The sequence below is a fragment of the Stegastes partitus genome, unplaced genomic scaffold, assembly GCF_000690725.1.
Source record: "Stegastes partitus isolate 25-593 unplaced genomic scaffold, Stegastes_partitus-1.0.2 Scaffold1737, whole genome shotgun sequence".
Classification (NCBI taxonomy): domain Eukaryota; kingdom Metazoa; phylum Chordata; class Actinopteri; family Pomacentridae; genus Stegastes; species Stegastes partitus.
In genome coordinates this window covers 16,728-42,087 of record NW_007579468.1, presented here as the reverse complement: position 1 = coordinate 42,087, position 25,360 = coordinate 16,728, and the positions used below count along the sequence as shown (strand labels likewise).

The window sequence follows — 25,360 nt, the reverse complement described above, 5'->3', positions numbered from 1 at the left end:
ATCTAAATGTGTCTCGTTTGATGCTGATCAATGGCTCGTGGATTCCGTCCTCTTCATGTCACATTACCATCTCTATAGGAGACTTGATGGAGAGCTGGGGGTGCAGCAGCAGCAGCAGCAGCAGCAGCAGCAGAGGAGGAGGTGGAGGAGGGGAGGATTGGCAAAACCAAATGATGAATGAGTGATGGAAATAGGGAGGCATGAAATGGACAGGAGGAGGAGGAGGTGGAGGTAGACACGATAGGATGGAGTTGGATTGGAGAAGGGATAAGTGTGGAGGTGTGCGGGGAAGGTGGGAAGAGAGGGGAGAGATAATTTCCTATGAGGAGTCTGCAGGAGGTGGGGGTGGCGGCTGAGTGTTGGTGGGGGTTTAATGGCTCTGGGTGCTGCCTCTATTAGCGCCAAGCAGCCACTAGATGACAGAATAAGATGAGTGCTGAGATGATTTTTCAGGATTCGTACGCTGGCAGGGTCATTAATTTGTCACTATTAGCTGCTCCGCCGGCTTATACAGGGAGAACAAAGAGACGCACGACAGAACATATTAGATCACATAGTTTGTCTTTGTGCAAAACTAGTCGTCTTTAAATCATTTCAGTTTAAAGCTGCTACAATCAATATTTGCAATTCACAGTTGATCAGCTTATTACTTATGATTACCTTTCAGTCATAATGTACACACAGAATCTGCAGTTCCTCTTCAACTTAAGTGCAGCTTCTTACAGCTCATTGTTGGAGTATTACTGCTTTGATTGACTCCCATGGCTCTCACAACATCATTTCAAGCAGCAGACAGCTGTAAAGCTATAAATGATGAAGCATTAATAGACAAATTGTTAAAATATGATAACCGATAAGGCAGAAGAAGCGACACGATGGAGGTGCACGCATGAAAACTGATTTTAGATTAGTTGTAGTACCTGGTTGTGCCACAAGGTGGAGTCTCTTACTGTTTAACACTGTAGTGAGGTGAGGAGGCGGTCACTTGGACTACCAGTAGTTTCGTGTTGGCAAAGCAGAGAGCATGGTGGGAGTTTAGCTGGTAAAATGCCACGATGAGAAAGCCTCCTGTGATGCTTAATGTGAGCTGAAGTTAATTATGACAGAGTCACTAAAGGTTAGTGGCTGATTGTGTATAACAGTAGAGTAGCTAAGCTCACCTGAAATAAGCTGCTAAGCACTTAAAGCATTTCTATCTGAACATGGAGCTAGTTCATTTCATGTTAATGATTAAGGGATGAATGACTGTTAAATATTGGTTAGGAAACCACACACAAAAATCAAACAAACCACAAAAGGACTCAAAACCCTGTCTTCACCCTAAGTCAGCTGGGATAGACTCCAGCCCCCCACGACCCTAATGAGGATTACGTGGTGTATAGATAATGGATGGATGGATCTGATAACCTTGATTACATTCTGAAAACATTATTTGAATGCTGGTTTGAGAATGTTTTTTATCATGTTATCATAATTTGTGGCGCTGACAACGTTCCTCCAAAACATGCACTTAAAATGTTATATCTTAGTTAACGTTAAGCCCTCCAGGAACATTATTTGAAATGGTAAATACCCTTAAAACATTCTGTAAACATTAGATTAAAATTCAAATTTGCTGAAGCTCTTCATCTCTGTTCCCAGTCTCTGTGCTAAGCTAAGCTGAGCTAAGCTAACCCGCCACTGATACAGTTACTGAAAAAAAAGTCCCCATTGGTGAAGTCTTTGCTGTCACCCCAGCTGATGTACTTTCTGGCAGTTCGAGTGTCTTTCTGCTCACATGAATGACAAAACTTCAAAAGGTCACTACAAAAGTTTAAAGAGTGATTCCTGCTGGCCTTATGTAACCAGATGAGCAAAATGTCAAATTGTTTGATATTCAATAAGATCCTGGCTCGCCATAGCAAAGGTCTCCATCGCTCACTCATTCTCTATTTCTGTGTGTGTGTGCACACAGAGACGGAAAAGAAAAACACTGGGCTACAATCCTGCAAAATGAATCTGCATGCTTTTTCTTTCATGTTTGCACTGATGTCTTGAAATCACTTGTCGAAGCAGGATTTGGAAGTCACACCAACCATTTTTATATTGTTAAACTTATATTCTTGTGGAATAAAAAAAAACAAAACAAAGTAAAGCAAGGACATCACATCACCGCAATCCCACAATCTGCTTTATGCAAGCTGTTTGCACAAATAGAACTTCTGTTGCATTCTGTATGCAGATCAGCATCGTCTGTGTTTGTGCTGTTCGTCCTCTCAGCTCCTCTCTAACATAAGTGCACACTTATTTAGACTCAATTACAGACAAGACTTAATGAACGACAGAGTAACCACGTGTGGGCTGTGTGTGCATGCAGATGTCATTGGATGTGTGTGTGTGCGCCTTCAAGTAGAAGGAGAGGTAAGCATCATGAACAAACCCACACACACACACACACACACAGAGGGAGCATCAGGGCCACCATTAAGAGTTCTGCACGCTAATAAACCTTCTGCTTGAATTAATGACATTCAAATCCCAGAGAACATCACAACAATGTTGCTGTAATTTAAGCTTTACACCCAAAGCAGCAGTCATGTTGCAACTTTGTGCGACGTTGCCAAGCCTCTGAGTTATTAGAGTTGGATTGCCATCTAGAGGACATTTATTAAACACAACAAACCCCCCTGCTTTATTTATTTTTCTGTGCTGGATTTGCTCAAGTTAACATTCTTTGCATCAAAGGATCTAATTTCCAAACAGCGGAGTAAATTGCAACTGCTTTTTAAATCACACTTGATGCATCCATCTGGTGGTCATTGTGGAGCTGCAGCACCTGATAAAGAAGAAGCAGTTTTTGAAAAGCACGTAATTAAAATTTGCTCAGTTCATTCAGCACATTTGCTAAATATAACCATCGGTTAGTGTGCTTATAAGACAGATACCTGCAGACAGAACGAGGTTGTGAATTCAAACCTCACCTGGAAAATGCTAATTTAACTTCCTACAACCTCAGTGAACAGGACACCACACTGACAAACCTTTCGTCTTGTTGTGTTTATTGTCAGGTAGCTAAAACGCCACCATCTTTAATAAAAAAAACACGCACACATACACAAATTCACCTCCGTAACAGCTATTGACAATGGAGCTACAAGTGTTGTCTTTACAGATTTAACACAGGGTGAATATATAAAAGAAAAACAATCCATTTGTTGCTGAAGTGCATTAAAGGCTGTTGCAGAAAGGTTTCCGGAGTAGTAAACAAATAAACAAAATGGCAATTCAGCCATCAAATACTGAAATAAAAGTGTATTTAACAAGATTTTTTTTTTCAGTGTGAAAAGCAGTTTTGACCATAGACTGTATATTAAAGGTGGACATAGCGGCTGGGTTGGAAAAGTGACGTGAAGTGCTTTAAGAATGTATTCTGTGTAACAGCCAGCAGGGGGCGACTCCTCTAGTTGCAAATAAAGTCCTGCTGTATAGAAATCTGTGAGTCATTGACTTTACTTCTTGCTTAATTTGTTACCTCACCAAATGTTTTCCCAATGAGTTAATGGTCTCAATCACCAGTCTGAAGTTTTTTTAATACGACAAAATGGTTATTCAGTCAATTATATTCCCATTGAGAGTGAAATAGGCAGGAAACAGGGTATCCTTTACGATGTAGCTATCATGTGGCTGAAAAGTTGCGACCATATGGGCATGCATCATGTCGCCAAGTTCTCAGGAGAGATGTTGATGATTACTGATAAGACAGGTTTGCTGTGGTAACTAGTTGTGCTACGGTCTTGTAGAGGTGGAGTTACAGGTGTGTCTGCTCACTGCCTGGTAAAGTCCCATAAAACAAGCGCACCTTGCTGCTGTCTAACTATTAACTGTGGGAGTTGTGTTGATGAACTCTGCAGCATAAAGTTGTAAAAAAAAAAAAAGTTGGCAGCTGTCTGGATTAGCAAGCTACCTGAGGCTCATGCTAACAGTAAACAGTGTCTGTCAGCACAAAGGCTAATGATGCTAATGCTGAGGACATGCTTCCAACAACATTAAAATGATGAAGTGCATCTGCTAAAATCTAAAACCATTTAGAGGTGGCAATAAATACTGATAGACTTCCTGGACTGATAACGTTGATGCAACAGTATTTATGGACATTTGTTCCAGCTGAGCCGCTGTTTTTAACTAACTTTAATCACAGTGAACAAGTCACTCTGTGGTGCAGATCAGGTGTTAGGATTATTTTGATCTCAAAGCGTTGTGAAGAAATGAATATGTCTACATGTTATATACGGTAGGAGACTGCTGAATGTTTGCTGTGTTGAATATTTTGAATTTTGTTTGTTGATTATTTTTGTTATTTAATTCATAATTTAAGTAACCTAGTGTTTCCTGTATTTGTTCTTCAAATTCCTTAATTCCTCTGAGCCGGTTTCACGGTGAACATTAAGTGTCAGCGGCTGAAAGTGGTTTTAGCAGCATATGGAAAAAGGTCCACTTTATTTTATTTGTCAGTGATTTATTAAATGTGGACTGTTAATGTGCTTGACTATCATTTGAGGACAGTTTTAAACTCAATTAGATCAACATCCTACTCGTCACATCCAGTTTTAAAAGACTAATGCGGTGACGGCAAGGTACCAAATCAGAGGCTTTAAAACTGTAGTCCACAAACCAATGTGTGATGTCGCAGTATGTTTATCTGTCATATACAGTCTATGGTTTCTCCAGACGTTGATGTCAGAAGTTGCTGACATACGTGGCACAAGAAGACGTCGTGAGTGTGGTTCTGTGTATCAATAAGGCACATTTAAGCATTTCAGAGCCTCATTTCTTGACGAGTTTTAACTCGAAGGACATCCAGCAAACAGAAATGACAGTTTGAACATCTGTAAAAAAGTATAAAACACAAATCCTCCACTCCTCCCCTGCAGCTGTCTCAGGTTGTAAAGCTCCTTTTGGCCACTACGGGGTGCTGTTAAGTCAGTTTTACGAGAGAAGTGAGGTAAGTAATTTGGCAGGTGTCTTTGTAATCGTCCTCCGGTGTGACTGGTCATTGATTAGCCCAGCTAGAGATCAGTCACACCAAACCGATAGTCCTGTTCTTTACGTTGTTCGTTTTCTTCTCATGCACGTGAATAAAAAAAAAAGTCAAATACCTAAAAGACTTTCATGCAATGCCTTTCTTCATAGTGGGGTCTCTTGTACCTTTCCAAAAAAAACTACATGTAGAATGCAGAGGTCCATTTGAAATCCTGAAATACTGGTCGTCACTCCAGGAGAAATGTTCCTCACTGCAGCACCACGTCCACTTTATTAACTTCATCAGTCAGTGACATCAGTGCAGAAACCGTCCGGCGTACGTTTCACGGACCGATGTTCAGAGGAGGTGTGCGTTTAGGTCGTACTTCTCGCAGAACTTGTCTGTGATGGGGATGCAGGTGAGGTACTCGCACCAGTCGCATTTTACGGGGTAGACGTAGAAGAGAACAGCCAGAGCGGCGAGCAGACCGAGGAAGACGAGCAGGAACACGCAGATCTGCACTCGCTTTCGGTACATATCAGAACGCCCGAAGCTTGGGATTTAATAAAAAAAAAAAAATACTGCATTAGTCATTCCATAATGGAGGTAAATGAGCGAGTGAAAGACGGTCACATGAAGTGCATGTCTCTGAGCGATCAAATTGGATTAAATTATAGATAATTATGAAATTCACCATAATGACAGTGTCAGAATAACACAATGGATTTTCACACATATTGTAAAGGTACAAGATTTTTCTCAGAGAGTTCATGGTGTTCTGCACCAAATGCTTCAACTTGCAAGTTTTACTGGCTTCATCCAGATTTCCTGTCTTGGACTGGAAAAATTTAAATGCTGCTATAAGACATGGGTTCCTTTCAGCTACCACAACATCAACACTGATGCCAGATTATTCTGTTTATGAACCTATTATGGAGGATTGTGGTTAAAACGTGGTTCTGTCCTTAGTTTTTCTTGACTAGAACACTTTGTGAGAACGTTTGAGTTAGTAATAAATGTGGAGTTCTTAGCATTGGAATTAACTTCATCATAATTTGAGAGAAATAAAATCAGTTAGGGATATATGAGAAGACAGGCTACAACTAGTAGACAGTTAGCTTCGCATTAAAACTGGAAGCAGAAAGCTAACCAGCTACAGCTAACCGAATGATAGAAATTTAAAGTGCTGGTAGGTAGATTTTCTTTCCTTCTAAACAGCAGGTTATTACTATACTGTTTACAATGGTAATGCTAAGCTAAGCTAAGCTACCTAGCAGCTGGCTCTACCTTCATATTTAGCCTATAGATATAAGAGAGGCTTCAATCTTTCAATGTAACTCTTCAGAAATTAAAGCAAACTAGCATTTTCCCACAAATTTTACCTCTAGTGCTACTGCTGCCCTCTATAGCTAAAGCTGATTAATAATCTTCTTGCTCATTTTTCTTTTCATCTATCCAAAGACACAAACACACCAACATACAATCTCTCTGTAAACTGATCTCAGAACACCAGAGAGGTGCAATCATGCATTCTCTTCACCCACCTGATGTACGGCAAGAAGGCAAAGGACAGGAAGAATCCTGAAACAAAACCACAGACGTGGGCAAAGTTGTCGATCCAAGGAAGCAGACCAAAGGAGAAGAAGAAGACTGAGATGGCCAGCAGCTTAGCGAACGCCCGCCACGGTCGCTCGAGGATCTGCCAGCTCTGAAACAGCTCCACGAACAGACAGGCCAGGATGCCGAACTGGCTGCCAGCAGGACCCACCTGGGAGAGGGGAAGGAAAAAGAGAACACGTGGGTTGATTATTGTTTTACACAGACAATGCTATACAAATGCTCCAAATGAAATTTCAATTTTTTTTGGTAATGGTATTTATTCATTCAATCGTGTACACGTCTGGGATTTATCAGATGCAGTATCTTGTGTACAGTTGGCTCGTACCTCTGCTCTGTAGGGCAGGAAGATGGCCGAGGCCAAGTTGCCAGTGATGCCACTTAGCATGTAGATGATGGAGATTCTCAGCCAACCAGCCAGCTTCTCTATGTCCCTCAGCACCGTCATCTGGAACAGCACTGACACCAGGCAGTGCAGGATCCTACAGACAAGACAGCCAACAAGTTATTCTAAACGCTCACCCAACTCCATCGATTAATTTATAATACAACTGATCTATGATTTAGACAAACAGTTTTGTTTTGACATCAAACAGCTACTTTAGTGCTGCAGTAAATACTAAAGCTACGTCTGAGGTTGGCAAAGGAGAAGAAATCAGTCACCCAGCATGAAGAAAGAGAGACAGCCACAAGCGGGAGAACTGATCTGGGATCTCTGGGTTGAGGAAAGGCAGCAAACCACACACATCATCCATACAGGCCACCTGAGAGAAACACATGAGGAGACAAAACAGTCAGGACTGCAGGAGCTGTCGGACCGTGAGGCTCCACCGCCACCCTGTGGAGGAACCCGACATTGTTGAATTCAGGCCAAAGTCCTTTCAATCGGCAGCACTCTGCAGGCTCCAGTGGCGCAATCGGTCAGCGCGCGGTACTTATAAGACAGTGACCTGCAGAGCAATGCCGAGGTTGTGAGTTCGAGCCTCACCTGGAGCAGTGAAGTTTTAGGTTCAAACTGGGTCGCTGGATGGCAAAAAAAAAACAGGAGAAGGTTGCAAGTTCTGTGAAATGAGCCGTTTGTCCTACCTGTGAGCAGAGAGTGGCCTCCTCGTGGAAGTAGCCATGCATGAAGTCGCAGTACTCTCTGGAAGTGATTTCACATCTACAACAGAAAAAGCAGGATTGACTTTTAGCTTTTAATTAATGTGATTAAATATGCGCTTTGACTACATAAAAACTGCTTTTATATACTACTTTATATAGTGTATCATTGGACTGAGTGGTGGGTCAGTTGCCTTTCTGTCCTTACATTAAAAAAACCTAAAATATGTCATATTTAGACATGAAACTAGTCAAATATAAAACTGGTAACAGTTGCAGGAAATCTACGCTGGCTCAACCCCATTTGTTGAAAGCACAGCAGCTTAAAATCTTTCCCCGGGATCCTTACCGTCCTTTGGTTCCGATGCAGCAGGGCCGGCCTGTGATGGTGCAGTCTATGTGGGGAAGGTTGGTGTGATTCCCGGAGTTGTACCTCGTACAAACCTACAGATCGTAACCACAGGCAGAGTTACGCAACAACTACTTTTACAACAGCGAAAAACAAGGAGGTGATTGTGTGCCTGAGCTTCACCTCAAGTGAATTCCTTAAATGTAATTACTGACTTATTCACCTTTGTAGCCACCTTTTAGGGACACTCCCTTTACTCCACCCAGCAACCCTGCAGTGCTGTTTTCTACCATTTTATGCAATAATTCAAAATATATCAATGAGCTTTAACAGGCACGTCTTGTGAGCGCAAGTCTCATCAAGTTTAATTTACATTCTAGCAAAGATTTTTAATGTTACCTCGTAGCTTCATAATTTATATGTAATATAATATATTAGCTAAAAGCCTGAACTGTTGACATGTGGATGTACTTACTGGCCACTGGGTGATGTCATCGGGCCACTCATGAGGGGAAACTGATGCTGGCTCCAGACAAATTCTACAAAATCAATAGCAAAAGTTCTAAAAATTAATAACAGAAAGAACAGTGAACATTGCTCCGACAACACAGTCCACACATGAAGTTAAATTATGTCTGTTAAGTGTCAGCAGACTGCTGCTCTTGCCAAAACGATGAGGTCTACAATAACAGCAACAAAGTGCTCTTCTAAGTGTACTCCATTAAAGAACAGGGACAATAATCACAGAGTCTTCTGGTGAAGTACGCAGCAGTTGTTACGCTACCTGGGGTCCTGGTGACACACTGAACCATGCTGCCGGAGTTTTCCATTCAAGTGTGGAGCACTGGGGTGCTGAGGCCACTTCACCCACACTGCCAGGGTACTCTGCAGTAGAGGACAGGAAAATAATATGATGTTTCTATTCAGTCAGCACTAATATTCTCACTGGTGGTCAAGAGCGTTTGCCTGATGTATTGATAGCTCAGTGTTTTGGGTAAATCCTTCACTGACCGAACACTCCTCCTGTAAAGTCTGCAGGCAGCCGGATCGATCGTTCCTCACACAGCAGCCGGATTCTCTCTCTTTCACCTTTTTCTCCTGGATCAGTTTGTGGATCTCTTCGTCTCGACGCATGCACGGAGAAAACTTGGCTCCTAAGTGGATCAGCGCTTCCTGTAGGTCAGCATTGGTAACATTGTAACATTGGTAACTGCCACTAGTTTCTACAGTCTACTCTCACAGCCCTGTTAAATAAACTCATACACCTCTTCACTGACACCACCCTCATGCTGCATATATGTTAGGAATTACATTAAGCTGGATATTATCTAACTGTATATTATATACTATTATTGGGGTTGGCATGGTAGAGTCGTGTTTAGGACTATCACCTCACAGTTAGAAGGATCTGGACCTGCTGCTGAGCTGGGGCCTTTTAATTTCAACCACTTATCGATTACTTAAAGCTAATAAACCATTTTTCCATTACATCAGCTAATTTCATTCATTTATGTATTACTTTATCTTGCTGTTTCAACCATTTATCCAATATCTTAGGTCATTTCAGCTGTTTACTCATTACTTTAGCCTCATAATTCATACATTCTTAAATTGTTTTACGTAATTTCAGCAATGTATCCACTATTTTAGCCAACTAGTTCAATAATTAATCAATTTCTTCAGCAAATTTCAGCAGTTTATCTATTTTATTAGCTAACTGCAGCTATTTAGACGTTACTTCAGCTCACTAGTTCAACCATTTATCCATTACTTAAGCTAATTTTAGCCATTAATCTATATTTTTTGTAGCTTAAAAATGTATCTATATCTTTAGCTAATTTCAGCAGTTTATCTATTTTGTTAGATTATATCAGCTATTTAGACTTTACTTTAGCTACCTAGTTCAACCACTTATCCACTACTTTAGCTAATTTTAGCCATTAATCTATGACTTTAGCTCAGTAGCTCAACAATTTATCCATTTGTTTGGTTTGAATTCAGCCATTAATCCATTACGTCACCTAACAATGTCAATAGGTGGATCGTTTTTTTAAATTAATGAACCATTTATTCATTGCTTTTAGCTAATTCAACTATTTATTCAGTGTGTCCAGTTAAATATTTTAACACTTTGTCTACTACTAACTGTTCTAGTGTGGATAGTTTATGTAAATATGCAGCTAACGGAGCTATGTCCATGACTTTTAGCTAATTTAATACCAGTAATCCAGCATTCTATATTAACCATTTACTCAGCATTGTTAGCTAACTATTTCAACCATTTATCCTGCTCTAAGAAAAGCAGGTATTTGTAGATAGATTAAAGATTAAAAGTACTTACAGAGCTTGGACCCACCCAGAAGTTTTGTTGTTGCACAAACTTAACGTTTTCATAAACTCCCTTGTTCCTCAAAACCTCAAAAATGAAAACAAAGGATCACATTATTAACCAACTTGTTCACAACAGAGCAGCCTATGCCATATAAATCACTGTAAAGAGTGTATAATATACTTACAGAGTCAACCGTTTCATGTTGTGAGAAGCCCACAGGGGCAATGCCGTAGATAGTGACAGCCAGAATGGTAATAAGCAAATGGACACATGTGATCCAGTAGGTAAAAAAAGGCCTGCAGAGGAGAGGAGGGCACTTCATGCTTCGTTCAAACTGTGTATAATTTTACATCAGGGGACGGTCATCCCAAAAAGAAAACAGAATCAGCTTTCTTACCTGTGATCATCCATGTCTTCAATCTGCCTCTTGACGTAGCTGTCAATGCGTTTGCGGTACGTCCGGTTTGTCAGGCGGCCGACCATGCCCAGCCCGTACGGTCTCTTCTCTCGGGCGAAGAGTTTCTTAACGGGAACCACGATCCTCTGTCCTCGCTGCTGATGACTGTTGACACTCACCACCTCCTGTCTGAGACGCACTTTAGGCTGGACCAGAGAGCCATCTTTTGCCTTCCGCCACCCTCGCTCTAAAGGCCTGGATCAAGGAGGAGCAGGGAGAGGAAATTAATAACAGAGATTGAGATTTTTTTTCCAGTCAGGGCATATTATAATACAGACAGTAATCTCATAAGATGGTATTTTGAGTGACGTAAGAGTTTGGCTTTTGGTGTCTCCTCATATCTCCTTTCATATGTTCAAAAATGAACTTACAGCATGAGGTGACTTCTTTCCAGTTCATTCTTGTCCAGTGCACTTCCCGTGAGCTCGCTCTCATCCAGCTGTTTGAGGGCCGCCTCTGACGGTGTCTCAAAAACCTCATCAGCATAGCTGGACAACTCATCCTGCAGGCCATCCTGCAAAGACGAGAATTAAGTATATAAGAGTCCAAAACAAGAGCTAATAAATAGACATGACACATGCTCAGACCACAAGAAGGTGCTTTGACTCCAAGAGCCAAACATCAGCTGTTTGGATCTTGAAGATGAGCTAAACAGAACAAATTCCTGCATCTCAGTTCTCTCAGAGATGCTTATCTGAGAGAAACAAACACAAAAAAGAAGGATGGCTTGCCCTTAAGAAAAACTACAGAAAACATTTTGTGCGACTGCAGACTGTAGAGCGGTGTGTGTGTGAATGTGTTACCGCTACTCACTCTGGTGAAGAAAGAAGTGTCTAGATCATCAGGGAAATCCACAGTGTCGTCTTCAAAGAAGCTAGGAGGCATGAAACTCCGTCTGCGATGTCGCCCGGCGGTGCTTTCACCTAACGTCCGGCCCTAACAAACACAATCCCACACATATCATCATTATTATTAGACAGAAGTCATGTCACTTAGGCAATAAAATAACTCTAAAAAGGCGACATAAGTAGATTTTTACACATTATTTTGCACAGTGCATTACCCGTATTAGCAGATGAGACCATGGTTAATATTATTATCAGCCACTGTTTACACTTTTGGTCTTATAGGTGTGTACAAGCTACCAAACACACATTTCTTCTTGTCTGTTGTTTACATGGCAGCAGTGGCCTCTGTGTGTTACTGGATTAGCTCTGCTCTTCTGGAATATTCTGCCCACAATCCAGCAGATAGCTGAGCATTCGCTGGGTGTATTATCATGAACCATCTGTTAGTGAAACTGCCCCAGTAACCCCCACCCAACACACACAGACAGATACTGCCATAGAGCACAGCTACATATTTTATCCATGCTGCATGTGTGTGTCTGTAGCCAGCGGCTCACATACAGAGAGTCACTCTACTGTAACATATTTAGTTTAATCTTCAATAAGACGAGCTGATCTCATGTTTTACGTAACATCCCTGCGCACATTTAAACACACAGACAGATGCAAGTACAAGGACAAACTGACAGCATTAAAACCATCCATTCATATGTTTCAGAGGCAGGAAACGTCACCATGTACTGAATGCAGATTTGTAGAAGTCTATCTACAAAGACATAAAAAAATGGAGATTACAGTGTGTGTCGGGGCCGTTTTCCCAGAGAAGCTTAGCAGCACCTTTGATATAGTTTAACCAGCTATAGCAGGTCCTAATATATATTCATGTTACAGTGCTTATAATAATATTAACCGTCCTTTCCCCTTTTATTTCGTTTCAACATTGAATCATGGCCAATTTAATTAGTCTTTTTAAAGAGAATTTAAAGAGAAAGACTCATGTCAAAGTGAAAACAAATTTCAAATGTCAATTAAATAAAAATATAAAACACAAAATAAGTGACTGCATCAGTTTTCACCTCCTTCAGGTCAGTATTTAGTACTTTTGGCTGCAGTTCAAGCATTGAGCTTGTGTGGATAGGTTTGGACAATTTTATCTCATTCTTCCTTTGAAAAACTACTCAGGCTCTCTCAAGCCCTTTTAAAATCCTCCCACAATTTCTCAACTGAATTGAGGTCTTGGCTCTGACTCGGTCACTCGTCTTTAAACCATTTCTGCTTTCGCTTTATGCTTTTGATCTTGCTTTAAAACAAATCTTCTCTAAAGTCACAGCTCTCTTTCAGGCTGCTTCAGGTTGTCCTCTGGGATTGTTCTATACTTTCCTGCATTCATTTCACCCTCTACCTTTACAACCCTTCCAAGACTTGCTGTGGAGAAGCAGTCCCACATCATGATGCTGCCACCACCATGCTTCACAGTGGATGTGGTGTGTCTTTGATGTGTTTGGTGTCTTTCAACAACAACAGTCCAAAGCACCTTCTTTCAGTTTTCAGTTCTTTCAGTTTTCAGTTCTTTCAGACTTTAGCGTCTCCCACTAGCAAACTCCAGTCGAGATTCAACGGAAGTTCTTTTTTAACAATGGCTTAAAAGGGGCAATAAAAGAAAAACAATTTCAAGGGAGGTGAATACTTTTTATAGGCGCTGTATGCAAAAGAGACAAGACTTTACATTGCAGGAAGATCTGCGCTGGCAAGGGCTTTATTGCAAAAGTTCAAAGCAGATTTTGCAAAGCATGGTATGTTGTTTTTGTATCGTCTCCTGTACAAACAAGAAATAAACACCTTCATTAGCGCTGCTGCGGCCTTCAGACTCATGACTGCGACAGATTCCCGCTTGCGTCGTCGTGGCAGCCGGTTGATGGCGGAGCGGGAGCTGGAAAATGAGCAGAGCGATGCGGTGCCGGGTGTGATGGGAGTTTGCGGGACACTGAAGCCGTCTACTTCTTCCACCATGCGGAAGGCACGACCCCGAGCCAGGGGGTCTACGATCTGCGCACAAGCACACGAACACACACACACACACACACAGTACGTACATGTCGGTTCACCACAGCTTTGTTTCTAGTTTCAGTTGGCAAGCCACATACAAAAGGAAACAGCAGTGAGCAGCGAGGATGCACAAAACACATCTGAGCTGGGGTTTGACTGATGGATCCGGTGAGAAGGAGCTTCCTCCTAAAGGTGCTTAAAGCTGAGGTCGCAGCATTTCGTTTTTGTGACACTGGCCTCAAAATCCATACTGGCATATTCAGCATAATTTAATTCAAGCGGTCTGAGAGGAAACTAGACTCCTGCGTCGCTCTCAGGCTTCTTTTCCAGGCTTTAGAAAATCTAAGCCATGACAGGAGAGTGTAGTTAATCGAAAAGCTTTTCATCCAGAACAGATAAGAGATTATGAAAAGTTACAAAATCCATCGTGGGCATAAGGACTTCCACTCAGGAGAGCTGGGTTTTTATCCCATTGGATGCCACAAGTAAATGATTAATTTAAACTTGACTGAATTATGTTTTTGGGGTTTTTTTTTTTTTAAATTGTTGTTAGTTGTCCCCCCCTTCTGACTACACCAGCTTTATTTGGCAGGTTTCAATGATAGAAAACTAATATGCTACAATCGCTATTTGGTAATTTCAAGTTCTACCAATAAATATTAAACCTGCTGTTTATTATTTGCACATTGTTATGCTTTGCAATTAACAGCCGTTATCTGTCTTCTATTACACTATGCAAATTTACACATTACAAAACATTTTACATAAACAGACGCATTCTCTGGCTACTACGCTTACAACATGGGTCTATGCTAACACGCTAGGAGCTAAAAGAGATTTTACAGAGTGAAATTGTCAACAACAAAAAAAACTTCAGGTGCCTTATTTGCTTTGACATGGGAAAGATTCCCATTGACAGTTGTTAGTGCATGCAGTTAATTTTTTTCTAGATAAAGAAAGCAAGCTAGCCAGTTAGCTAATTAGCAAAAACATTTGTTCTCAGGAAACAAATAGCTAAAACTATAAATAACTGATGCACACTTTAATATACGCTTGTCATATAGAGATCAGAAAAAAATCAAATAAGATAATAATCACATTAAAAACATTATATATTATTATTATGTAATTAATAATACTAACAGTTATACACTACTACTTATATATTGTGCCTTTGAGTTGATTGTTAATTGTGGTTAGTCATAGGGAAGTTAGACATCTTTACAAAGACTTGGCTTCATGCATCGGTCTCATCATCTCATCAGTTGAACCCCGGGCAAGACGACAAAGCAAAGAGGTGAGGCGAGCACTGACAGACGGACGTGACATAAAGTAAAATAGCGAAAGAGTGAGGGAGAAAAATGGTGATGGAGCAAAAGGTGAGTAAATGTCCCATCTACGTCTCCATCCCTCTGAGGTGCCCGTGGTGCTGGCCTACCCTCTGCATGCCATAGTGGTGGTGACTGGGGTGGAGGGGTGGGAGGTAGAGGGGAGGAGGGGTCTCAGTGCTGGCCAGGGAGAGATTGTCTTGGCTGTGTAGCTCCATCTCCCTCATCACCTGCGGCTTCAGACCCCCGTACAGATGGCTGCAATGCTGCAGGCTCTTCCTCCTCCATCGCTGGGTGCTGTCGCTGTCCTTGCTCACCCCGAACCAGTCAGCCGTGCCCCTGGGAACAGAGAGAGCAGGCTCCGGTTAGTGAAAACGGAATAGTCTGGTATGTTTGACGGACTCTGGAGGGGTTCGTGAGAAATTAGATGCACACAGCAATCAAGAGAAAATTGTGTGTTTTCTAACAGAAGACGCTTTGACATGTCACAGCAGGAAAAGCACCGGTGTAATCAGTAACGGACCCACTGGAATGGCTCGGCGGGACATTTAACGGAAGTGGGTCATCGTTAGAGTTGTTTGTTCCACTTGTGCTTTCCTTGCTATGACAAGTCCACAGTGAAAAAGGTTTATTCTTTGACAGACTGAACTCTGTTGATTAGCACTACAGCATGCTGATTAGTTGATTGATTGTTGGGGATTAGTTTAATAGATAACTGGGTCACCTCTTTGGTGGTTTCCCACTAACGCAGAGTAAAAAGACCATGAAAGCAGCTTGATTCAACCCAACTCAAACCCACAAAATCTGCCAGAAACTTGGGTGTCATGACTGATGACCAACTAACCTTCATGGTGCCTCTATTGCTCGGTCATGTCGATTCACCTTGTACAACATCAGGAAGACCTTTCCTGTCTGTACATGCAGCACAACTCCAGGTACAAGCTCGAATAATATCACACATTGACTACTGCAACTCCGTATTGGCAGGCCTCCCTGTATCCACGGTCAAACCTCTGCAGATGATCCAGAATGCAGCAGCACGTCTGGCTTTCAACCAGTCAAAAACAGCACATCTCACCCTGCTGTTCAGATCACTTCACTGGCTTCCAGTTGCTGCCCGCATCAAATTCAGAACTCTGACACTTGCTTACAAAACCACAATGAGAACAGTTCCCTCCTACCTGAACTCTCTCATTCAGGTCTACACTCTCTCCCGCTCACTACGCTCGACCAACAAAAACCGCCTGTTACAACCACCACAACAGGGTCAGAGGTTGATAGCTCGACTCTTCTCCTCTGTGGTTCCACGGTGGTGGAACGAGTTACCGAACTCTGTACAATCTGCTGAATTCCTCTCAGTCTTTAACAAAAGACTAAAGACCAGTTCTTCACTGAACACCTTTGCACTTGACTATGCTATAACCGTGTCTCAGAAGACAGTACGGCAGCATTTTGAACTTTGGAAGGCCAACCCTAACAATGTTAAATGCAAACTCTGTATGCAATAGTTTGCTTGTCATTCGACAACACTGAATGTGACAGGAAAATGGATTAATGGGTTCAAGTCCATGTCGGCTTTTTTATAGCAGGCATCAATTTATGTTAACCAGTTTCATTTGTTTACAGATTGTTTTAATGTTTTAAGTGAGACAAAACAGCTTGATTTCAACAGAAATACGCTTCATATGAAAAATCAACCGTATGCAATTGAAACAGGCTGCCACTGAAATCCTACATCACATGCAGTTGTCTTTGATTGTTATTTAAATGTTTAAAACATGTGTTTGCAATGTTGAAGTGGTTGAAATCTTGACTTAAACTCATGTCTGTGAATTTCCAAAATGACAAGTAGGAAAAAAGGAACAAATAGTCAGATCTTTGAATTTCACAGCCGAATCTGATTCAAATGACAAAATTCTACTACAGCCCTAAAACGAACTAAATTTGATTATTTCCATACAACCAATCAGAAACAAACTAATGCAGTTATCCTGGATGAAAGTAAAGTGACTTGACAATAAAGAATCAGGGTGAAATGTGGGTCACAACATGCACAGCTACAGCTCAGGCCATTAAACAAAGGTCTCTTGTGCAACATGACAACATAAAAGAGTTCCTTCTTGTATTTTCATTTCTTCTCCATCTCATGGTATGTGAGCATGTTTGATTTCATAGACACTTGAAGATCCAGCTTTGAGAGGCTGGATGACGAATACTGTCTTGTTTTCTCACACAACTTGTTGCCTTGGGCAGAGAAGATGCAGCTGTTCCTTCATATTCCCACAGTAGATGACCTGACATGGCTGCGTGTGTGTGTGTGTGTGTGTGTGTGTGTGTGTGTGTGTGCTACAGTTCCACTCAGTAAATGTGCATCCAGTGCCTGCGTGCCAGGCTGTGTGTTAACCCATCAGGACGGGGGGGAGGCCACGCTCGGGAAACTGTTTGGAGAGCAGAGCATTCGGTAATAAACACTCAGCACTCATCATCAAGAAAAACGCCAGCTGGGGAAGCCTTTTAAGGCTGCGCAGGGGCCATGTGGGGGCGGCGCAGCCCTGATTGTTGTCCCTCCAGAGAGGAACGTCTTAGAAGGAGGACACAGGTTTGGGAAAACTGAGAAAAGGAGTAGGATTCAGAGTGGGCCTCATGTAAACAGATAGAACAGAGACTGACAAAAAAGACATAGGAGGTCCCAAAAGTGGTTTAGATATGATTGTATTCGATCAGGATTTCCACTCTGATGCAAAAACTCTGCCACGCTCTGAATAGAAGCTTATTCCGGGCTTGAGGACATTTGTTTGTTTAGATAAGTGACTATTTGTCTGTTTGCGCACATGCACTGACAGGCACACATGTCATATTCACCCACACGTAACATCAGTAAAACATTCACCGCTGCTTGACGACAGTCCAAAACAATCACACACCACAGAGCGAGGCAGCGTTAAGCCACAGGAATTAGCATCCGTATCCTCCAGGTAAGGCTGGTACGCATGGAGCAGCAATCTGCTGTTCTGTAATTACAGGCTTACGCAGTATTCATTTCATCAGGGAGAGAGGGCCGGAGGGCAGAGCTTTGTACAATCTAAACAAATGCTGCCACTGAACAAACAAAGAGAACAAATAGTGGGGGTAAATACGAGCACTGACAGTAAGTGTTTACTGACTTCTGATAAATCTATCTGCAGCATTTAATGTTGCGTCAAAGGTTAAGCTGATACATAAGTTTACCATCAGTCAGTGTTTATTAACTAAAAAACGCACGAGATTACGATTCACATATTGATAGTTAAAGTAAGAGAAGTCAAAACGGTCATTTAATAGTGGCGACGTTTGACCACTGACTCAAAGCAAGGCATTGCACTTACAGATTAATTAAACGTTCAGGTAACGTCAGACACAAATATTATACTTTTAGCTATTTTACAGAAAAGGTTTGTTTTTTTATTTTCAGATTTAATACAGAAACACACACAAAGTTGTAAAAATGTGCATATTTATCACTTAAACTCACCAACATTACATAAAGTATTAATATTAGGCTGCATGCTGAGCCACATATATAAATATTACGGGATCAATAATGAGCTAATATATGCAATATTAGGATTACAGGAGCTGTTCTACTGCCCGTTTTTATTATCCTTGATATGTTAATTAAAAGTAATTTAGTTTGTTGCTGATACAAATATGTACCTTTACTTTGGTGAAATTTTAAAAACAGCACTTTTACTCCTAGATGATTTTAATGGTGTTGCTACTTTCACTTAAAGGGTTCAAAGGGTTTAGAAAATACAGCTTCTGCAGTTGTTGCACACAGTTAGTTAACATATTTGCACAGTTAGTACGTGTCAGATTTGCTGTCCCGCTCCAACATATTTGACAAAATGTGCTTTAGAATTGCCTTCTCCACCTTGAAAGGACTAGTTCAACATTTTAGAGAACAAACTTTCTTGCTGAGTTAAATGAGAAGACTGATCCTGCTCACATCTGTCTGTTCACTTCATCCAGCCACTGGTTAGTCTAGCTCAGCACAAAGACATAAACAATGAGCCTAGCCTAAAGAAGATAACTGCACCTTTAATACCAAAGAAGAAAAATCCCTCCATGGTCATTGATTTAACCTTAAAACATCCTCTGTGTGTATCAAACTTACATATTAAGGTGCTTTTTCTAATGAGATGGCTGAGATGTAACGCTACCTGGTTGCTTCTTTCAGAATGTGCAGATCTATGAAGTTCACTCAGCCCTTCACAACTTACTGCAGCTGGAGCACACCAACTCACCGACAACTCTGGTCAAACACTTTAAAGACATTCTTCACAACAAAATGGCAAGTTTTTAATATGAGACTAATTAGGGTGACCAAACGTCCTGTTTTCTCAGGACATGTTCTGTTTTCACGTCCTGTCCTGGCCGCCCTGGTTGTTTTTTTTATAAAGTGATGAAAATGTCCTGGTCTTGTCCTGGAGGAGGCATACTTTAAATGTTCTGAAATTATAAAGCATCTTTGAGTCTTGTAGTTGAATCGTAACACCTGGATTGAGGGTCTTCAAGAAACTTAAGCAAGTCCAGTTGTTACCCCCCAATTGAAACCGAAACTCAGGTGTTAATGGCTCCTTAAGGATAGAAGTATCTGGAACTCTCAACTAGTCAGTCAGAACTGATGAAGCTTCTTGGATGAGAGGTGAAACGTCTTCAAGAATGTCAAGCAAGTCCAGTTGCTGCGACGAAACTACGAGAATAACCATGACCTGGATGACTGAGAATCTTCACAGGCAAGGCACCTTTGAGTAAACTTTGAGTATCATTTGAGTATGTAATTGCCGGGGCGAGCGTCCTGATTTTCAACAATCAAAATATGGTCACCCTAAGACTAATGCAGCCATACATGAAGAGAAACTGATTTAGAAGAACACTAATGACAAATAAAATGACATGTTATCAAGATAAAAACATTGTTCTTAAATGTGCATATGTAAGTTAAAGCGGAACAACAAGACATTGCCTCTGGACGGAGCCAGACTCTGCTAGAAAGCAAGTAGAAGAGATGGTTCATGCATTATATGGAGATGTTAGCAATCAGAAAAAGTTCAGTAAAACCCAACATACAGGGCTAAAAGCAATCCAAAACATGCACGGCTAGTCTCGGCTAAATCCTTTATTTAATTTTTTTTTTAAAAACTTAATACCCCACCAAAGAAATGAATCACATCAGCAGCACTGAGCAGCTCCATCCACTGTCCAAAGCATCCCAGGTTGGACTATTTACTCTGCTCTGGTCTGCTACAGCACACTCACCTGTCCAGAGAGCTCCAGGAGGGGTTCAGGGTCTGGGTCATACCTGATTGGGGCGGGAACTATAGAGCTCCATCACCAGCGCTGTCCCCACTTACCCCCCGACCCGTATTAAACCCTGATCCGCTGGATGCAAACTGATCCTCCGGAGATCACACATACAATGTTCTATAAGGGGATTTCCTGACATCCAGGGCAGCAATACCTCGCTGTTACGCAAAGAGCGGAGGATAAACACGCGTCCAGCCTCTGTTAAACATCAGCGTCCTGCTCAGCGAGTTCCAGAGTTAATCAAAGGTTAAGAGGGAAAGCCGGCGCTGATCTCCTCAGTCAGACGAGAGAACAGATCCGTAAAGAGGGCTTCCAGTTTTTCTTCCAGCTGGAAATGCTCATTGAGCGCACAATGAGGCTGCAGGCTGCGGGAGGGTCTTGCGTTTCCTGAACTTGTGTCACCAGCGAGGAACAGAAGTTTCCGTAGGACTGTGTCGGCGGCTGGCGGGCCTCCCAGTGTCCCTCCTCGAGAGTTCACGTCAAAGGATGTGACCTACTGAGCAAAGAAGACAGCAGCTCTGGTCCTTGTCAAACTGAACACTCCCCTCATTCAGATCTCCAACAATCACCAGCAGTGAGGTCGTTCCTTCCGTCCCTCTGTCTGTCTGTCTGTCTGTCTACCTTGTTTTGCAGGAGGACATGTAAACAGCAGTTCTCCCTCTCAGCTCTCCACACGGGAAGTGGCCGATTACAAGGAGGGAGAGAAGACAGATCATCATACACATTAGGAGGGAGGAGAGGTGGAGGGAGGGCACTGGGACATGCCTGAACACGACACTAACACACATATATCCTCCCACACTCGGAGCAGAAGCACCGCAGAGGTTTAGTTTCTCCCGAATCACAGCTTGTAGCTCAAACCCCACCTCAAGACGTTTGTGTCAGCGTGAAATAGAAGTCCAATTGAGCGTGTGAACTTCAGCTTAGACACCCGTCATTATGAGCATCGGCGTGACTGATAAATTATCATCTGTTTAACTCCTGATCTGTCAAACTAAATGGCTCTTTAACATGAAAAACGACTCATAAACAGCGTCCTCGAGATCAACAAAACCCCACAGTGTCCTCCCGGATATTGACTGCAAGTCACACACACTTTGTTTGAATGGTAAAAGATTTATCTCAGATTTGTGAACTCTTTTCAGGGCAACGTACCTACGCCAACCTCCACAAACTCTCTCAATCCCACTCATTTTCCCGCAAACATCAAACACATCAACTCTTTTTTTTTCACTCAAATGCAAAGCTAATAAACCCCGGCGTGATAAAGTTAAGACGTTCTTTGAAGAAGAGCTTCGCCAGGTTTTGGTTTTGGCTCCGTGTTCAAACATTTACATTCAATTTAACGCCGTTTCAGGAGCTGCTTTGATGTGGCCTGTATGAGTAATTGTATTATTTTGTCTGCCTCAAACACCAGTGGTCCTGTGTGCCACCTGGACCGACACTGATACACCGCGTATGTGCATTCTTCATGTGTCATAGACAAAGCATCACAGCTGGGGCACACAAAGAGCACCGTGCTTATGGGACTTTTTTTTTGCAAAAACTCACTCAATGCACACACAAAGGGGGGTAAAATGTGGTTAAAGTTGTTAGTTATCCTCAGTCTTTTGATGTGTGGTGCACCTCAGTTCACAGATATTGTGTGAGTAAGTTGTGTTTTCATGTTTCCTCAGACTGCCTCGTGCAGTTCAGGTTCTATCAAGAAATGGATCGCTCTCCCACGGAGGCTTTTGTCTTGACGCAATAAAAATCTCATTCCTGTTTTATTTGTGCTGAAAACATCTGACATTACATTGTTTTCTTCGTGCCTGGATTAACAGAATCCATCTGGCCATCTGGGAGTAACAAAAAAATGGCAAAATAATATGGCAACGCAGCAGTGATTTAGTTTGTACGAGTCGAAATCCCTTTTTTTAAATCGGAATTTCAATTTTGAGCAATCATAAAAGAAATTGTACATATCTTAATATAGGTGTTAGAAGTGCACGTCACTTTCACAAGTCTAAAATTCAGTACATATCAGTGACTTAAATAGAATTTTAGAGATCTAGAATTCCACTAATAATATCTGTAATTTAAGAACAGTTTAATAATCAACACTGCTGCTAGTAAGAAATCCATCCATCCATTATCTATACACCGCTTAATCCTCATTAGGGTCGCGGGGGGCTGGAGCCTATTCCAGCTGACTTAGGCGAAGGCAGGGGACACCCATCAATCTTAGAGACAGACAACCAAGCACACTCACATTCACACCTATGGACAATTATAATCACCAATTAACCTCAACATGTTTTTGGACTGCGGGAGGAAGCTGGAGAACCCGGAGAGAACCCACGCTGCACGGGGAGAACATGCAAACTCCACGCAGAAAGATCCTGGTGCCCTGGACTCGAACCGGCGACCTTCTTGCTGCGAGGCAGCAGTGCTAACCAACTGCGCCACCTTGCAGCCCTCATTTCTACTAGTATTAAAATAATTGTAGATATGAAGAATGAACCTTTTGAGCTGTGAGAAATGAATCGTAAATATCTTTAATTAAAATTGCATCTACCCAAAATGACATTATGTTGGCTTTGTTATTCTAACTAGTCCAAAAGCAGCAGCAGTTATCTAAATTTGCTCTTACTAATGCAACATCAGTAACTTCTGAAGTTAACAGGCTGAACTTGTTAGTGAACAGTTTCCCGTTGTCACATCCAGGAGTTGCTTTGCACCTGGTGAATGTAAGTTTACTCTGCATTTTAAATTCCAACCAGCCTCTTTAGCTGCTATATGCTCGGTTATGTTCACTAGTTGTAGCTATCTTTATCCGTTTCGTGGCTTTTTTAAAATGAAAATATGTTTTTGGAATGAAATCAGTAGAGAGCTTTGAACTAAACAATGAGCTGAAAGATGCTAAAACCGTATATAGAGTTGAGAGGAACTGCAGCTGAGCCGTAATTATCTGCGAATTAGTCACCAAAACCGACTTCTTTGACTTTATATAAAGCCCTTTGATTCGCTGTGATAAAAGTAAATTGGACCATTTTCCCAGCTGTAGATGTGGTCAGTTAAATACCACCAGGGAATGACAAGACGCTTATGAAAAGTGTTTTGACCATACTTATGAGTTTTACAGTAGCTTTGGGGGCTCCCTTTTTTTTTAACCAGCATATTACAGAATCATTGTGACAGCTGGTATACATTACTGTTAATATCCTATCATCTAGCTTTCTCTCTCTTTAAGCTTGTAATAATACTTTTATTGGACATTATCTTATATTTGCTCTATCTACGAGCTCATTTGACCCCAGCTTGACGTTTATACTGAAACACAGGATTCCTAATCAAATGAAAACTAATATGTTTAATGACTCATGATACAAGTACTGATCATTAGATTTGAAATGACTCAGCCACCATTTGGGTCATGACTGCTGACTAACTTTTAGGTCTCTATCCACAGCATCTGTGAGAGCTTCAGGTCACATCCAAAGACATTATCAAAGCGCTGTCATTTCCACCTCTCCTGTACCTGATGATCTGTTTGGGTATAGACGAGCGCCGTCTGGTCAGTATTTTGGGGATGCAGGATCGCCTTCGGATGGTTGACACCCTCCTGGGGCCCCTCTGGCCCTTCGGGGGAACCGTGTTGACGCGCTCAAAGCGAACCTTTTTCTCACTACATCGGTATACGAGGCAGGGAGGCAGTCAGGAAAAGCAGAAGGTAAACAAGGCGAAAACCAAAGAGAAGGGAGGACAAGAGAGAAGAAACAGAGCAAGATTAGTTTGAGTAAAATCAGAAAGGAAGCAGAGCATCAATTAGTTTTGTTAACGATTTATGAGTGCAGAGGAATTATTAGAATTAGTAAACAAGTTCTAGCAGCTGGAGAGTATCAGCGCAGAGGAAAGCAGAGGGCCTTGGTTGAGTATGTCTATATTTGTGCATGTGTGTCTGTTGGAGTGTAACCTCTTGATGGACTGTGTGATGGAGGGAAGTCTCTCCAGAGGAGGTCTGAGGTAGTTGTTGGAAGTTTCCAAGGCAGCGATGCAGGTCTGCGGGTTTTCCCCCGGCATGCTGACGCTGCGCAGACGCTTCACCGGCTGCAACGCACAAAAACACACCGACACGGGATACAGTCATCCTCTAAGTTACATGAATACGAGAAAGCGTGTTAGATGAACAAGTAAAAGCTCTGTAAGTGTGATTAACTAGAGGCATTTGAATTTGCTCAGTGATCAGTGTGACAATTCAAATCACGTGACACTAGTAACCTCAATCTGCTGAAGAGAAATGCTGTTGAAAGCTTGACAAAAAACAAGTAAATGGTAAAAGTAATGTATTTTTTTTTCTGGCTAACCTCATGACTGTCGTGTTGACAGTAAATTCCAGTGGCGATTTTTACTCACGCCCTTCTCGTCATCCTTAACTGTGACTGTAATCCCCTCCCGGCGCTCTGCCCTGTGTTTGTGTTTGAGTGCGGTTACCTGGGTGAGCGTCGGCGTGTCGTCTGGCGTCAGCTGGATGGTTGGGATGTCCAGTTTGAGCCATGGTGGCTTCTTCCTCTGGAGGCTGCTGTTCCTGCTGCCTGGCTCATCCATGTTCCTCACCTCCCCCTACACCTGCCAGCTGGATGACACACAGCAATAAAGATGTGAGTTTGTGGGAGAATTCACACAGTCAGAGTGCAGTCACAGACACATGACGGTAAACGTTTCTGAACTGTCAAAACGAAACTGACCAGCTTTGCTGAGTAATTACAGGCACCGACTGGACAGCATGTGCATATAATCAACAGTAATCCACGTCTCCCCGTGGTGTGGGCTCAGACAGCGTGGAGGCAAACGCCAGAATAAACAAACTGCTTAATCCAAATGTTAAATGCCACTAGTCTGGCAGCAAGTTTGAGCGTCTTCTTCCTGCATCACATTGCAGAGTGATACTGAACTAG

The 25,360-nt window shown here is 42.0% G+C and overlaps 1 protein-coding gene and 1 non-coding gene across 4 annotated transcripts; one reads left to right on the top strand and one right to left on the bottom strand.

Moving 5' to 3' along the window:
* Positions 1-3,017: 3,017 nt before the first annotated feature.
* On the bottom strand, positions 3,018-25,034 carry LOC103372331 (inactive rhomboid protein 1-like). 3 transcript variants are annotated; one of them, XM_008301948.1, is made up of 18 exons: positions 24,897-25,034; positions 24,379-24,512; positions 15,188-15,416; positions 13,543-13,749; positions 11,669-11,791; positions 11,227-11,369; positions 10,796-11,050; positions 10,583-10,694; positions 10,408-10,482; positions 9,078-9,239; positions 8,851-8,951; positions 8,542-8,605; positions 8,067-8,161; positions 7,703-7,778; positions 7,280-7,380; positions 6,945-7,098; positions 6,544-6,767; positions 3,018-5,552 (listed from the first exon to the last, which is right to left on the bottom strand). In XM_008301948.1, the coding sequence occupies exons 1-18, from the start codon at positions 25,008-25,010 to the stop codon at positions 5,357-5,359; spliced, it is 2,565 nt and encodes an 854-aa protein (XP_008300170.1). In that variant the 5' UTR covers positions 25,011-25,034; the 3' UTR covers positions 3,018-5,356. The 3 variants fall into 3 exon arrangements, with proteins under 3 accessions (XP_008300170.1, XP_008300171.1, XP_008300172.1); XM_008301949.1 differs by lacking the exons at positions 24,379-24,512; positions 24,897-25,034 and adding an exon at positions 20,376-22,582; XM_008301950.1 differs by lacking the exons at positions 24,379-24,512; positions 24,897-25,034 and adding an exon at positions 20,376-22,582 and having other exon boundaries at positions 15,308-15,416.
* Positions 7,519-7,612, top strand: trnai-uau (transfer RNA isoleucine (anticodon UAU)). Its single transcript has 2 exons — positions 7,519-7,556; positions 7,577-7,612. It is a non-coding gene; the product is annotated as a tRNA-Ile (tRNA).
* Positions 25,035-25,360: the final 326 nt, after the last annotated feature.